Source organism: Diceros bicornis, chromosome 18 (assembly GCF_020826845.1).
Source record: "Diceros bicornis minor isolate mBicDic1 chromosome 18, mDicBic1.mat.cur, whole genome shotgun sequence".
NCBI classification, from domain to species: Eukaryota; Metazoa; Chordata; class Mammalia; order Perissodactyla; family Rhinocerotidae; genus Diceros; species Diceros bicornis.
In genome coordinates, this window is record NC_080757.1 from 42726996 (window position 1) to 42742967 (window position 15972).

Below are 15972 nucleotides of genomic sequence, written 5' to 3' on the forward strand. Positions count from 1 at the left end.
CTGAGCCCCCTCCCTCGCACATCCACCTGCCCACTCACCAGCGATGAGGGTGCTCTGCTGCCGGGCCTGCTCCAGCAGCAGCACATGCTGCAGCAGGGAGGCATGCCCATGGGGGCTCGTGTCGCCCTCTAGTGCCACACCCAGCAGGCAGCCGGGGATGGAGGATGTGCTCATGAACTTGCCCGTCAGTGCGCCACCCTGCCGCAGGGACTGGAGGGCCTGCCTCTCGGCCTCCTGCTGTGTTGACAGCTTCGGGGAGGCCTAGGGGTGGGGAGGGGAGACGGAAATGAGTGAGGGGCTTATACTGCTCCCAGGCCTGCCAACTTTGGACCAGCATCCCTCATCTACCCTCTGCCCATGCCCCAGCTCTGGGGAGGGCCATGTGATCTCCCTCATGGCCTTGGGAGGACAAAAGCCCCAGCTGGGGGCATCTAGGACCAAAGACCTCAACAACCGAGGGAGGACGGGGTATGTGCCTCGTACTTACGGTGAGGTGCGAGTTGGTGACAGTGACCGTGGCCTGCAGCCCTAGGGAGATGTTGGGCAGAGAGGGAGACGTGTAGAGGCTGAACTGGTTGGGGGAGCTGTCCAGAGGGAGGGCCCGGTGCTGGGGGAGCATCTGGGGAGCAGTCAGGAGAGACAGGCATGAGAGAGGCAATGGGAGGCCACCTGGGGCCAAGGGCTCTGAATGGTGCCCCACTCCTCCAACCAAGCCCCACCTGGCGGGGAGTAAGAGATCAGAGCCCTTCAGAGGCCCGTGAGACAAACCCACTTCAGGGCAACAGGTCCCTTCAGCCTATCCATGCAGGCAGAGAAGTCCCTGCTGGGCACTCTCAGCAAGCCAGACCGGAAGGAGCTGCCCTCCTTCTTCCAAGGGAAAGGGAGAAGCTCTGGCCCACCCACCCAGCCCTCCACAGGCCTGTACCTCAGTGGGGATGTTGGGGACTGAGCCAGTAAAGCCATTCTCAGCGATGGTGCTGTGGGAGCTGTTGGGAGAGCTGGGGCCGGAACCTGGCGCGCTGTTACACACGGACGACACTATGGGAGAAGTGCCTGTCACCTGGGCCCGCTTGGAGCCACCTCCCACTCCCAGGCCCTCAGAACAGGGACAGGAGAGGAGCCTTACCTCCAGGCCCAGCACCTGTGATCTCAACAGCTCTCTTCTTAAAGGTGCTAATGACAGTCCCATCCTTGCGACGCAGGAGGGGACTGCTTCTCCGCTCGGCCACCTTCTGCTTTAGCCTCGAACGCACTTTCAAGTTGGGTTCAGAGGCTGCGGAGAAGGTAGCCGGGGCTCAGCTACATCCACACAAATGGCACACATCTGCAGCCCGGCCCCTCCACATTCCCACCTCTACCTCCGAGGAGCCACATTCTGGGAGGCCAGGTTGGGCATCACTCACCTGTTTTGCGGAGGGGGAAGTCATCACGGCTGTCGTAGGGCCCAAGCAAAGGCAGTTTGTAGGAGGGAGGTGTCCCAGGGGGGCCGCTCTGGGGAGGGGAACTCTGGTCCAAAGAGGCATGGTGGGCTCCCCTGGGGGGTGGAGGGTGGGATAGAAACGGATCTAGGTTATCACCCAGCCAGCTGGACCTGCCACCTAGCAACCTACATGTATGAACTATCCACTGCATATAGAGAGAGGAAGTGGATCCTGGGGAGGGAAGCCAGGAGAGAAACCAGGGGGTGGGAGTCTCGTCTCCCAGGAGAGACTGCAGGGCCCGTATATGGCATCATATATGATCAAGGGAGCCCCTTGCCAGCCTGTAGCCAGGCAGCCCCAAGCAGAGCACCTCTGCGATCCATGCCTGCCAAGGGCCATTACCAGCATTTGGGATGCTGTGGGAGGGAATGGTTGAGGCCGCCTGGTGTGGGCTCCTTTGACTTCGACAGGAGGAATTCCTGGAGCCTCAGCTTCACCTCAGTGCTGGCGATGGCACCTGCGGGACAGGGCACAGCTGACCCGGGTACTTGGGGCCAGGACCCCACAGCTGGGGGCGGGGACAGGAGTCCCGGCTGGCCCCAGGAAGCGCCCGGCCTCACTCTCTTTGCTCTTCTCCTTGTTTCGCAGGACAAGCAGTTGCTGCTCCAGCCGCTGCTTCTCCAGCTCCTCCTGCCGTTGCTGTTCCCGCTGCCGCTGCTGCTCCAGCTCCTGCTGCCTCTTGGCTGCCAGCATCTCCTGCTGCTGCTGCAAAGGCGCAGAGGGAGGGAGGCGGGGTGAGCCAGGTCCGGGCGGGGGTCGGGGGTCTGGGGGGCCCCCCCGCACCCCCCTTGCTCACCTTGAGGTGCTTCTGCAGCTGGACCTCATGCTGCCGTGTCAGGTGGTCGTGCTGTTTCTGGAACTCAGCGAACAGGAGCTGCTTCTGCAGCTGCTGCTGCTGCTTAAGCACCAAGAGCTCCTGCTGCAGTTGCTGCTCTCGCAGCGCAGGGTCCACAGGGCCTGCCAGAGCACCCCGCAGCTCCACAGGGCTCGGGCTGCCTCCACCCCCGCCCCCCATGGAGCTGGGCATGGCTCCTGGCAGCACTGGCTTCACCTCCACTGCAGGGAGAAGAGACGGGAAGGGGTCAGTGGGCCCCATCCTAGACCCCATGAGGCCCTGGCAGCCACGCCTGGGACCCAGAAAGCTACCAGGCAGGACTACTAGACCCAAAGAGAATTAAGAGAGGGAAGTCAAATCCCTCTGCTCCGTGGATACAGCCTTCCGCCTTAATTAAATGAGGTCAAAGCCATGAACTTCAATAAAGGTTATATACACAAGACTGAAACACGGTACCTGGAAGATGGTGAGTGCTCGACACATGATACTGTCACTGACAGTTAACACCACTGGGCATTTTATGTCAATTACTTTACTGATGAGGAAACAGAGGTTTAAGTAACATGACCAAAGACAGGTGGTTGATGGACCAGGATGTGAATCTAAATCCTATGCTTTTAACCACTGTCTTTCCCTTGCTGCCTCTTCCACTCTCAACAGCACACACTCCCCACCAAGAAGCCTGTACTAGAAGAGAAACTGAGGCACAGAGGTTGGTTCTATACTGATGGGACTGACAGCCAGGGCCCTCAGTAAACCCAGGCCTGTGGGGACCCTCTGGACATCCCTACCCTCTCCCCTTTCCTCTGTCCCACACCAGCTGGGGCAGCTGTGCGAATGCGATGGGGTGGGAGCAGAAGGCTCCAGGGAAAGGGGGTGCAGGGCTGCACCAAACCAGGGACGGAAGGGGGCTGGGAGTCAGACTCGCTTCCTTTGCTGGATTATCTCCTTTCAACAGTTTTGTTGTAATTACCCTGAAAATGCCGCTATATATAGAGTGAGCCAAACAGCAGCTGTGCCTAGGGGGAGGGGAGAAGGAGAGAATGGGCGGGCAGGCACAGGGAGGAGGTGGGAGGAGGAGACAGGAAAGGAAAGGGAATCAGACAGGAAGAAGGGTAATGGAGGGGGGCGGGGGGGGGGAGGGGCGTGGAGCTGAGGCAGAGATCTCAGAACTCCAGTCCCAGGGAGAACCCGCTGGGAAGGAGGAAGGGGACAGGGGTCGAGGGGCCTGCTGGGTCCCAAGACCTTGGGTCCAGGCCCCCACGGGACAATGGGCCCCAGGGCCCCAGGGAGTGGCAAAAGGTCCAACAGCTTATGGGAAGGCTGGGTCTCAACCTCTTGATCTCTGTACACTGTCCTCTGGTCACTGACTGTCACTCCCCACCTCTGCCCTGTGGTTGCCAGGGCAACTGGGCAAACACCACTCCACCAGGGAGCCCCAAGCCCAGCCCACACCCCACAAAGCCTCCTGACGCTGGCAGGAAGGGGAAGGCAGGCTACCCACTGCCTGGGAAGGAGGAAGTGAGAGAGGCAGGGCCAACCCGTCTTGTTTCTTTTCCATTTCTTTCTCCAAAGAAAGCTCTCGCTTTCCTCGCTCCAGCCCAGGAAGGCCACAGGGAGCTGGGAAGACTTTCTTGTGGCGAAGTGGCCAACTCCAGCCCAGGCCTGGAGAAGGAAGGACCCCAATATCCTGTGTCTTGCCCTTGTGAGCAGGCCCCTTGCCTAGGACCCCACTGCCATCCCTCACCAGGAGTGGAGAGGGAGCTGGGAGGGGGGCTAAGGGCTGAGCTAAGAGAGTCTCCCACACCCTGTGCAGTCTATGGGCCTGGATCTTTCCAGGGAGCCTGCATTGAATGAGTGTCACCAAGGCAGGGGTAAGGTCTGCTGAAGGCCAAAGCCATGCTACCTCATGCCTGAATACGGCCTATGGGACCCACTGGAGGTGGGGGTGGGGAGGTAAAGCCTGAGCAGAGTGTCTCTCTTGGTCCCCACCAGCTCCTTCTCCCCCCAGCACTGCTAGGCACATTCCTCTGTGGTTTGCCCGCCAGCCACACTGACGACTCTGCGGCCACAAGGCCAGAGCCACATCTGCAGGAGTGGCCCGATGTGGCCAGGAGGGTGGGGTTACACACACACACACTCACTCTCCCTCCCAACCCATGTTCTGCCTCAGCACCAGGAGGAAGGGCCCCTGGAAACTGCAAAGGGCCTTTCCAGAGGTGGCCAGCCCATCCAGCGTACAAAGCAGGGTGGCAGCAAGGAGCCAGCAGCCAGCCTCAGGTCTCCCCAACCCTGGAAACGCTCAGCAAAGCCCCAAGCTGGCTGGAGAGTCATCTCTTCCTAGGCAAGGCTGGCTTGGTCTGTGGCACTCTGATCGCTCAGCCAAGAGGTGGATGGGCTTCAACCTGCTGCTCCCGACAGTGCTGGGGCTGTGGAAGCCAGATGCCAGCCTGTCCGCCCAGCGAAGGGCAGGGGTCCAAGCACTCCTGGCTCCCAGCAGATAACCCTGCTGGGGCTGGAACTGCTGCCAGCAATGCTGGCTTCCCTTGCAGGAGCCCTGCAGAGAGGGCACGGGCTTAGGCAATGGGAACCTCCCACCAGGGCTCCCACACAGCCACCACTGCAGCAGAGATGCTAGGCCCTACGCTGCAGAGGGAGGAGTAGCCCACTTGGTATGCAGGTGGCAGGGCAGCCAGCAGGCTCCGCCACACATCCTTGTTCCCATGCAAGCAGGAAGCATGGGCGACTGGAGAATATTAATCTGTAGGCCCTGTGGGGCCTGGACAGGATGTCGCACCCCAGGAGTCTGCCAGGTAGTAACATGGCTCCATCTAAGATGGAAGCGGCCACGGCTGGGCAGCTGGAGTCAGGGAAGGGGCAGGGGGAGGCACAGAGCCCCCTGAGTGTTGTCCGCTGGGCACAAAACCTAGAGCCTGACTGGCCTTGCACCCCCTCAAAGATCTGTGCCCTCTGTTAGCTTGGCATGAGCAGAGCAGGTGGCAGTGCTAGCAGCACCAAGCACCTAGAAGGGGAAATGGGTGTGTCATGATAGAAGGAGGCTCTTGACCGCCTCCTCTTGGTCCAAGAGAGGTGGAGGACCTCTGGAAAGGGAAGAGAGCAGGCAGACGGACTCTGTTCCCTAAAGGACAGGCTGGGAGCTCTGGCTAGCAAAGAGCCCCCTGAAAGGCCAGGGAGGGCTCACGTGGGAGGGCAAGGTCCTGGGTCCTCCCCTAACCCTATGCCTCCTTCTGACAGAGAGCTGTAGGGAACAGAGAGAAAGCCAGAGAGCCGACACAGCAATCTCCTGCAGATGGAGGATGGAAGGGTCCAGGTCTACCCTGCTCCATACTCTACTCCTTTCAGGGGACTCTGGCCCTTCCTCCTGGGAGTGGTGGCCTTGGGAACAAGCGGCAAACACCATCTTGTCCTCTGGCCTTCTGCAGGACTGACTCCATGGAAAAGCCTCCTGGGTGGGCAGGGCTGCGTATTTCTAGCCATCAGAGTGGCCCCACATATACCAGGCTCTGGCTCAGAAGGGGCCACTCTGCCCAGCTCATGGGCACTACTGGGCAGTGGCAACACCTTACTGACACTTCTTTCCCATCTTGCTAGGCCTCCCATCCCTCCATGAACCCCATCAGCCCAGAGGGGGTTCCCACAGCATATTCTGTGAGCAGCACAACAAGGGACAGCCTGGCTCCTCGGGGGAAATGAGACAGTGCTGACGGGGCACTCTAGGACAACCACCAGCACAGCCTTAGACTGAAAAAGAGAGTGTCTAGGCAAAGGGACGCTGCCCCCAGGCAGACAAAGGGCTCCAGGACACAAGGAGCAGGCTTTAGCAGCACTTCTGGGAAGAGAGGTTCAAAACAAAAAACAGATCTAGCTGCCCAGGAGAAAACCAAGTCTTCCTCCTGCTCTGAACACACCGCAAGCCATGCCCCAGCCCCAAGCCCTCTCTTGGAGGAGTCGCCAACTCCGGAATCCCTGTGATGCAAACCCTGGCAGCAGGGAAACGGTACCTTTAGTTGCCCCTGGAGAAGCCCTGGAGGAGGAGGCAGCACAGTGTGTGGACCCACCTGCAGACCTAAGGAGCTTAACACTTGGCTCTAAAAAGACGCTGCTCCCAGGACCCACCAGTCGCCGAAGGCTAGGGGAGGAGGAGGGGCCCCAGGGTACACAGAGTATAAGGGAGGGGTGCATTAAGCAGACAAAATGAGGCCTCTGCAGATAAGCCCTGGAGCTGAGGGGCTACCCTGGAGAGGGTCAAAGGGGCCTTGAGACCATCTTTCAGCCCCCTCATTACACAGACGAGGAGACCAAGCCTCTTAGAGAGGCTGCTGTGCCAAAGATCCCACCAACTAATTAGCAGGGGCTCGAACCCAGGTGTCCTGACTCCCAGCTCAGGCAGGCTCCCTCTGAACCCTAACCTGTGCAGCCTGGCTCCAATGCAGGGCATCCCAGGTGCTCAGTGTGAGCCATCCCTGGATAACTGCTCCTCTGGGGAGCAAAGGGCAGCCCACCCTTAAGGGCAGTGCCTCCTGCCAGCACCCCTGCCCTCAGGACCTCCCTTGCCAGGCTGGGGAGTCAGCAGCTTCCTTACAATCTAATGACTGCGTTCTACCCCTCTGCAGAACGGGAAGAGGCTCTTGTCCCTTTCTTGGCCTTGAGAGATTTTGGAAGGAGGCAGGGAACAGCATTTCATACTCCTCCCTATGATGCCGATGACCCCTCCCCACGGAGGACGGTTTCCCATGATCTATTTCTGTGCTCTGACGTGACTGGGGAGGCCAATTTAGGCTCAACAGGTTCTACCGCAATTCAGACAGTATTTCCACATGTGCGAGCTGGGGAGGACTCGCACCTAGCAATTTTCACAACTCTTCATGTAACGCAAACGAACACACATCACGTCACGGTTAAGAGCGTAGGCTCTGGAATAAGAGAACGCCAGGGTTCACGTCAGCTCGCCACTTCATAAGACAAGGCACCGAGCACCCCGTGCTCCTGCGGGCATTTGTGAAATAAGAGTAAGAAGAGCACCTTCCTCCTAGCACTGTCAGGCTTAGGAGAGAGAACACGTGCAGAGGAGCTTGGCACAGGGCCTGGACAGTCTGAGAAGGTGCTGGTCAAGGCTATTATTAATGGCTCCTGACATTTTGTCTGTCCTGGACCCCTCTGGCAATCTAGTGAAGCCTATGGACCACTTCTCAGAAATGTTTCTAAAACACACGAAGTAAAATACTTAGGATTATGTGGAGCCAAGTTCACAGACTGCCTGAATTCTAAGGAAGCCAAGCTCAGACCTCTGCCAGAGTGAAGCCTTAGCTGTCTCATTTCAGACTGTCCCAAGGTCGCTCTGTGGTCCTGTCCCAATCAATGCCCTTCCCGTGGGCCCCACACCACACCCGCTCGAGGGGCCAGCGACTGGACCCCAACGCTGAAGGAAAAAGCTCTAGGAACAGCCTCCTCCCAGCGGCAGCACTTGGAGGCTGTCTCTCCGGCCTCGCTGCCTCCAACAAGGGCCACTCTGTCCTCTGTGGCTCAGCCCACAGCGGCGGGCTCCCTCCTGTCCCTCAAAAGCATTAGCACAGATGAGCATGCGTTCTGGTCCTTGCTCTTGGCGCCCCCCGCTCCAAGCAGTCAGAGAGTCTTCACTGGTATCGAACTGCACTGTGCCCACTGCAGGCAACACCCCTCTCCCCAGTCCTATTCCACATCCTCCTGGGCCAGGACTTGGGAGACCCTAAGCCCCTCCTCGCAAGGCAGAAGCAAGGTGAAACTGACTTCAGAGACTCTTAGAATGCCAGTGCAGGAAGGGCCTGCGGATCAGCAATTCAACTCCCTAGTTGACAGAGAACAGTGAGGCCAGAAATGGAAGAGATTTGCCCAATGTCACCCGGAAAGGAGGCGGAGGAGCCAGGGTTTAACCCCGGGTCTTCTGGCTCTCTCTCTGCCTCCCACTAAAAAACAGGAAAACCCTGGAGGACTGCTCCTGAATTTAATGAGAGACAGAGCGAGAAGCCAAACTCTGTATTAAGGATCCAGGGATCTAGACGGGGCACTTGGTTGGCCCCCAGAACACCAAAGCCCAGGAGCACAGGGGAGAAGGGGGCTGAGTGGACGGAACCCCCAGAAACTTGGGGCAGATCGTGCCTCAGAAGGACCTTGCGCTTAGAGCAGGCAGAGCCCTGATGGAAGGCACAAAGCGTCTCTCGCTGGTGACGATGGAGTTAGTCGTTGCTCCTGGCCTGCTGTCTGGAGAAGCAGACACTTCTCCAGCCCAGCCATTTCCAGTAAACACTTGGGCACCAAGCTAGAGGCGATTAAAAAGCACACTAACCACTCAGAGTCTGCAGCTGTTGCTGGGACTGTTCACTCTGCACCTGGGGGGGCCTGCAGGGGACCCAGGGCAGGGGCTCTGCCTCCACTCCCCCAGCACAACCCAGTCCTGAGTGTCCAGCAGGGAGCCCTGCCCACCTGCCCACCTGGCCACTTGCCATAATCCCTGCCCCAGCTGGTTTGGGCACCTGCTCCCCAGCGTCTCAAAACATCCTCCCTTCTCCAGACTGCCAGGCTGCTGGGAGCTGGATTTGACTCTGACCGGGGTGACAGCCTCCCTCCCTCTGCAGTAGGCCCTTCTCCCAGGAATCCCAAAGCCCACCGAGGCCTTCCAGGGATAGCGGTGACAACCATCGGCAGGCTACTGGGCTCCATGATCCCTGTGCACATGACCCCTGTCCATCAGCCCTTACTCCAAGCATGGTTTGTGTCTGCTCACATCAGAATCAACTGAGATGTGTTTCAAATGCTGGTTCCTGGGCTGCCCTACAGAATCTGAATGGGGAAGGCCTGGGAATCTGCATTTTAATATATTCCTTTGATGATTCTGATGCAACTGAAAGTTTGAGAACTACTTTCTCATAGTGTCCCCAGACTGGCTGCACTCATTTCTGCTGCCAACCTGACAGCTGTTACAGCTGTGTGTGTGGACACAGTTAATCTGATTTCCTGTCTGGCAGCTGTGCAGCAAGGAGGGGACAGCTGAGGGTCTCAAAAACAAGAGGAGGGGATGAGGAGGAGGGAAAGGGGGCAAGGGAGGCTGTGTGGGACGGGGTGTTCAAATTTGTTCCTGAGCCTCTTCTCCCCTTGAGCCGAAATCCCTGCAGGGAGGGAAATAGCTGACCAAGTGGTCCCTAGTATTTATAGAAAACAAAGCGTCCTCTCTGAAACCTCAGGTCTCTATTCTTCAGGACCACAAACTTTGGAGGCACAAAGAGACAGGCCCACCACATAAGGTTGTGCAGGTTGTGTACTGCACAAGGGCACCCAACTGAAGGGGAAAGTTGGGGGCTGAAATCTAGCCCACGCTCCAACTGCTAAGCCATGAACTCTAGCATGAGGATGTATCCACCCGGAAGGAGGGCTACCTTTTTAAAATTTGCACAGAGGAGCTTTTGTTTGGGTTAGTGGTGGCCCAACACAGAGACCTGATCTGAATCCCAGCTGTCACACACTCTGTGACCTTGGGCAAGTTCCTTAACCTCTCTGGTCCTTCTTAATTATAAAATGTGGCTATTAATACCTTCCTAAAAGAGACAAGGTAAGGAAAGCACCTGATACCCTTGTCACTTAGTACATTATAATCTTAGTTCCCTTCCCACCTGAGTCTCACTCTTCCTTCCTTCCCACACCCCGACACCTACACACTCATACACAAAGCCAGGCTTGGAATGGTCTGAAGAACGTGAATAAGAATATCCAGGGGAAACCCGAATACCAAACCCGAACCCCATGGCCCTTCCCAGCATCCATAGCATCCCTTCCTGGCACAAGCAGAATTCACACCCTGCCTCCCTGGGGAAAGGAGACTGCTCCTCCGTGCCTGTTCATAAGATCCTGCACGCTGCCCAAGCATCAGCTCTGCCCATTCCAGGCCAGAGGGGAATCCAGGGCTCACAGAAGGGAGGCAGGGGATCCCCCAGCTCGGCATCCTTGGGACTCCCACACTGGAGGTCAAGCTCCCAGGCTCCCCAAGCCGGGACCAGGCCTGGATGAGGGAAGTAGCCACTGTATGCTGGGCTGTTTTGAAGGAGCTAGGCAGAGACCCCGTTGGTCAAGGAAGACCTCTGATCACACTAGGCAGGTGCGATTTGTCCCTCTCCTCAGGCAGGAACAGCAGAGAGTGCCCTGCATCCCTCATGGGCTCCGCCTGCCAAGGCTCTGGCTCCCCGCTGGGGCAGCTCACTATAGCTGTCTCCAGTCACTCAGAGGGCCAAGCCCCAGAATAGAGCCCAGGAATCCTGCCATCAGCCCTGGACGCCAGCCCCCTCAAGCAATATTCATTCATCCATGTGCCAGGCACTGTGCTAAGTGCTGGGGAACAGCAGAAAGCAAAGGATGCCCCTAAAATAGGGTTCCCAAGACTTGCTGCTAGAGTAATCAAAGAGCCCAGGGTCGACAGCCACCCTGGAAAGCCCCTTGCCCCTACCCTGGGGCTGAGAAGGCCAGGCGACACACACTGCCCAAGAGGCGTCCCTGGCCACCTGCTTTTTCAGCCATGGGCTTTTGCATCCTGTCTGGAGACTGATCAAGAGATGGGAGAGGAGGTGGGGGGTGGGGGGAACACCAGGCTGCCTGGGCCCTCATGGCCGTGTTTATCTGGGGTGGATTTTTTTTTAACCCAAAGGTTAAAGCGTTTCTATTTGAAACATCTATTTACATTCCAGAGTCCAAAAAAAAAAACAAGGCAGGCGAGCTCCAGGCCTATATCTGTCCCCAGCCGCGTCAGAGACACAGCATCAGAGCTGCGCAGGGGGAACATTCTTAGCCCTCTCCCCGAGCCGCTGAGGTGACTCACGCCTCCCTCCTGCCAGTATGGACCACGCCACCACTCAGAAGGCTAGGCAGTGTACATGGGGCGGGGCGGGGGGGTGCAAAAAGGATCTGGAGAGAGAGACTGGCTGGGGGGATCTATGCAGGGACAGGCAGCCTTAGGGAAGGGATGGGGGTAGCAGGGTTCCAGCTTGCAAGGTTTCTGGAGTCTAACTTGAAAGAAGGTGAGACAATATGCTGAGGAGGCCAACCACCAGCCACTGCTCGGAGGCAAGGGACGGGGGGGACAGGGCAGGATGGGTGGACTGATACGGCATCTGCCAGATGGGTGGAGCTGCTCCCAAGCAAATGCTCTGCACAGTCGGTCCTTTGCTTTCCAAGAGACCACCTTGACCTCCAGAGGTTTTGGGGTAGGGGTCAGCAGGCAGGGTCTTTAGCTAGAGCTGCAGGCTCAACTAGATCAGGGCTAGACCAGCCCTCTGTGCTTATACCTCCTCCCAGGGGCCTGCGTGGGTACCCTGCACAACTGACTCCCAGGGTTATGCCCCCATCCCAGCGGCCTGCGTGGTTGCCCTGCAAGACTGGCCCCCAGGGTTATGCCCCTCCCCTGGGAGACTGCATGGGCATCCCTGCCCAGGCAGACAGCCGGCCTTGTTCCAAGGGTTTTCCAAATCTTCCCAAAACATTCATCCTCTGACACATCCCAGTCCAGCTGCAACCTTATCCCTGGACAACTCAGAGCCAAATCACAGGTACCTGCATAGGCACACAGCTCCCAACTTCCAGTTCAAAGCTTGGGACCCACACCCACATATCCAGAGGCAAAAACTCCCTATACATACACACATAGACACCCACACCCAAGTGCCAAGCCACTGCCAGGAGGGGCCAAACAGGCATGGGTCCAGCAGGCCCCTCCCTAGAGGAAGCATCTTGTGGTGCCGGCCTGGTTGGGAGGCTGTGCCAGAAAAGGCCTGATGCTGCCAACAGGTTCCTGGGAGGGAGTGGCCCAGCTCTGGGGGACCCCACCCCCAGCAAAGAGCCAGAAAAGTCCCTGCTGAAAAGGTGGCAGGGCTAGGGGGTCCTCAAGCCTGTATGAGCCACAGTAACATCCCTTCATCCTCATCTGATGGGAAGAAACCAAGGCCTGGGGGAAGGAGAGATATGGGGGAGCTAGGAACTAAGGCAGCCAGGCCCCCAACATCCTACTTGCCAGCCTCTGCCTAACTTGACCACAAGTGCATCAAGCCTGCTCCCCAGGTGTCTGATTCCCAGGGGACTCCTGAGTGGGGACTTGCAGAATTCACTGTATCGATCCTCTGCCCCTAAGAACCCAGCCAGAGGAGCTGGGGTAGCCTTTATTCTTATGGACCCTCCAGCTATGGCTTCTTCCTCTGCCCAGACCTGGGGAGTAGGCGGCCCAGAGGCAGAGGACCCACTTCCTCCCCTCTGACCACCATGCCAACTAGGCCAGGATCCTCTAGTAATACACAGCCCCCGGCAGCTGATGCTGACCCTGCTGGAGGCCAAAGGGACTCAAGGGGATGCAGCACAGTGCAGCTGGAAGGCATGGCAGGAGGGCAGGTTCTGGGCCAGGGAGGGCAGGAAAGCCCACTCAGTGAGCAAGGCTCCCCTGACCACCCATATTCTGAACAAAGCCCTCCAGAAAGATCCAGCAAGACCCCATCTGGGCGAGGCTTGGAGCAAGATGCTCAGCCCCAGGGACAAGGATGCCCAATGGCAGAGGGCAAGTGAGGACACCGAGGTACTTACCTGCCACGGGGATGCCATGTAGAGGGGTCCGAGGCAGGATCTCCAAGGATGGTTCCCGGCCTGACATCCCATCTGCTGAGAAACAGGATTCTGTCTCATAGATGGTCTGCAGCATCTCCACAAGCCCCTGAGCCTTGGGTACCAGCAGCATGCCAGGGAGGGGGCCGCCGGAGGCGGGAGTCGGCCAAAGGGAAGGTGGTGGGGCAGGGCCCTCACTGCTCAGGGGCTCCCTCAGGCCACTGCTGCGGGGACCCGCACTGTGGGGAGGTGCCTCATCCGGCCTGGGCACTCCTTGCCGCAGGAGGAGCCGGGAGGCCCTGGAGCTACAGGCCCAGCTCTCCTCTAGAGGGGCATCTGACCACCGGCCTTTCCCCAGCTCTCTGGAGCTGGGGTATGGCTCAGCACTCGGGACAGGAAGGGGAGCTCAGCAGGCAAGGCGGGCTCTCTGTGTTCCCTCCCAGCCCTAGGTGACAGCTCTGGGCCCGGCTCCCTGCTCCTCCTTCCCGAATGAGCCGCCGGCAGCTGGCAGAAGACTGAAATAGCAGTTGGGGGAGGGCCCTGTCTATAAATAGGTGGAGCATGCTCAGGGAGCCGCCGGCCGGCTGCCAGGAGCCCGGGCCTGGCGGAGGCCCCATGGGGGGGGGGGAGGCGCGTTCCACCCCAGGAGGAAGCGCCAGGCAGGGGGATGGGAACAGGGGAGGGCCTGCACTCAGGGCCAAGGCCACAGAGCCCGGTGGCCAGAGGCTGGGCTGGGGGAGGACTGCCGAATACCCATGCGTCTGGGAGCAGCTCTGGCCCTGCTCTTGGCAGGCAAGGGGATGGAGACCAAAAAGCCAGATTCTATCCTCTATCTTCCCTCTCGCCATCCAGAGCAGGTAAAGGAACCAAAAGGGTCTGGGAGAGGGTGGCAGGCAGGGCCACCTGGCCTAACCTTGCATCTTCCCTGGAGTCCTTCTAACAGCCAGAAGGGAATTTATTTAACTTCTGCCTTCCCTCAGAACTGGAAGGTGCCTCCCTGCCCTCGCAACCAGCAGGGAGACCCCAGAGCAGTAGCTAATTGGCAGCTTCCTCCTACCCATTAGAGGTGGTGCCTCCACAGGCTGTGTGGCTTCTTTCCAGTGGGCAGGGAGACTCCTCCCGGACAGGCCTCGCCCTCGCCCAGGGAAAGAGGACCAGGGATCACCTGCCCATTCTCAGAACACAGCTAGCTCTTCCCTGGCAATGTGCCAGGTGCAATGCTAAAAGCAGTACATACATTACCATATTTATTCTGCACAATGACCTCAGTAGATAGGTGCAGATGGGGAAACCAAGGCACAGAGAGATGAAGTCACTCATGCTAGGTCATACAGCTGCTTAAATGGTAGGGCTGGGATGTCTGAGGCTCAAGTCTGACCTCTAACCACCACAGCCCACTGCCTCCTGCACAAGGGAGTATATGAAACTGCCCTAGGGTTTCCATTAACAGGTACAGTGACCCCCAATACCCAAGTAGGTACAGACTTGAGGCTGGAGCCTCCTTAAGAATAGAGTCAAGAGGCTGCCAGCATCCAGCTCTTTCCCACCAGCCCCAAGCCTGGCAGAGGAGCCCTTGCTTGTGGGGCCCTGCTGGGACCTCAGGCTATTGCACCATGAGGATTGGTGACGCCCACCCACACTGCCCACTTCTAGGCCATCTCTTCTCCTCAGGTTGTGCCTCCCACTGGTCCAGAGATCCCACTTGGCCCCCTGACCTCACTGCAGCCTTTAATAGCCTGGTTATTCCTGGGTCTGTGTCTCCCCTCCCCCTTCCTGATGTCACAGTTGCTATTTTGGAGGCACCTCCTGGCCCCTCCTTGCCCCCAACTCCAGGCATGGAGCCAGGGACACCTGTCCTCTCCCTGGACTGGATAACCTCACCCTCCTGTCAGGAGCCCAGGAGGAGCTGGCCAACCAAGGACACAGTGGCTGTGGCTCCTGGAGCCCATCTTCCCAGAGGGCTTCTGCCAGCCAGGGACAGCAAAGGGGCCTCCTTGCCCTCAGGTGGAGGGAGCACATGGAGAGGGGAAGTGGCAGAGGTGGGCTTTCCCAGGCCCTAGACTGGCTGGCAAGATGTATATTAGGGGAGAGGGGGGAACAGAACCTAAACAAAGCTGGATCCTCAGCTTCTCAGCCAGCAGACTCTAGAAAAACAGTGATGGAGCAGTGCTCCCCACAGGCCTCTGGTGTTAGTGGACACTTCAGGGCACGTCTGGGGACCTGATTCAACACCCCCTGCCCCAACCTCAACCTGGCCAACCAGGCTCTCTCTCAAGAGAAAGGGAAGGGAAGGCCATGTCCCTCAGCGGGGTGATGGGCAGCAGACTCAAGGGAGCCCAGAAAGCCAGGGGCAGCAGCCCCTCCCAGCCCAGGACTCCGCCCACCCACGCTGGGAGCAACCAGAAGGGCTGGCTAGCCCTGTCCTGGCTCTCTCTGCCTGCCCCAGGCACAGGAGAGTACGGTAGGGGAGCCCTGATCTGGAGGAAAGGAAGTCATCAGCTACAGCAACTTAAAAGCAGGGCCCCCAGAACCTGGAATAGCCAAAAACCTAAGGAAAGAGAACTCCTTGCTTAGGGAAGATAGGGGCACCCAGGAGACTGCACACCCAGGGGTGCAGAGCCAAGGGCTCCGGGCAATTCTCAACACTGTCCCGACTTCATGAAGTCCGGACCTGAAGTGGGAAGCAAAGTGCCAGACACAGCCAGACAACCCACGGTGCAGTTCCCAGAATCCTCCAGGGGAATAAGAGAGGAGGGCTGGGATGGGGACAAGTGTCTTTTTTCCTTCTGAGATTCAAGTGATGCAAATATGTCCAACCTCAATCGTTCCAAAGTCTAACCTCAATCCTTCCTGCTTTATAGCCCCTCTCCTCATGGTTCATTTCTCTTCTCCATGCCCACTCATCCAGCTCTCCCAAGTGTCATCCCACAAACCTTACAGAGCACTTACCAAGCATGGGGTATACGAGCCTCCTTCGGAGCCAGCACTAACCCCTCCAGACCACATTGACCTTGTTCCCTCCCTTGAAGG

At 58.3% G+C, this 15972-nt stretch overlaps 1 protein-coding gene across 5 annotated transcripts in view; it reads right to left on the reverse strand.

The window, feature by feature from the left end:
• HDAC5 (histone deacetylase 5) overlaps positions 1 to 15972 on the reverse strand; it is a 37326-nt gene that overhangs the window by 10869 nt on the left and 10485 nt on the right. For 2 of the 5 annotated variants that reach the window (XM_058561115.1, XM_058561116.1), the window contains exons 3-11: positions 12925 to 12999; positions 2278 to 2537; positions 2042 to 2186; positions 1824 to 1938; positions 1404 to 1534; positions 1127 to 1273; positions 926 to 1038; positions 488 to 619; positions 39 to 261 (exon numbers count right to left, since the gene is read on the reverse strand). In XM_058561115.1, coding sequence (XP_058417098.1) covers positions 39 to 261; positions 488 to 619; positions 926 to 1038; positions 1127 to 1273; positions 1404 to 1534; positions 1824 to 1938; positions 2042 to 2186; positions 2278 to 2537; positions 12925 to 12999 — 1341 coding nt within the window. Of the gene's footprint in view, positions 1 to 38; positions 262 to 487; positions 620 to 925; positions 1039 to 1126; positions 1274 to 1403; positions 1535 to 1823; positions 1939 to 2041; positions 2187 to 2277; positions 2538 to 12924; positions 13371 to 15972 lie in introns of those variants that run through there. The other 3 variants (XM_058561117.1, XM_058561114.1, XM_058561118.1) reach the window with 3 other exon arrangements.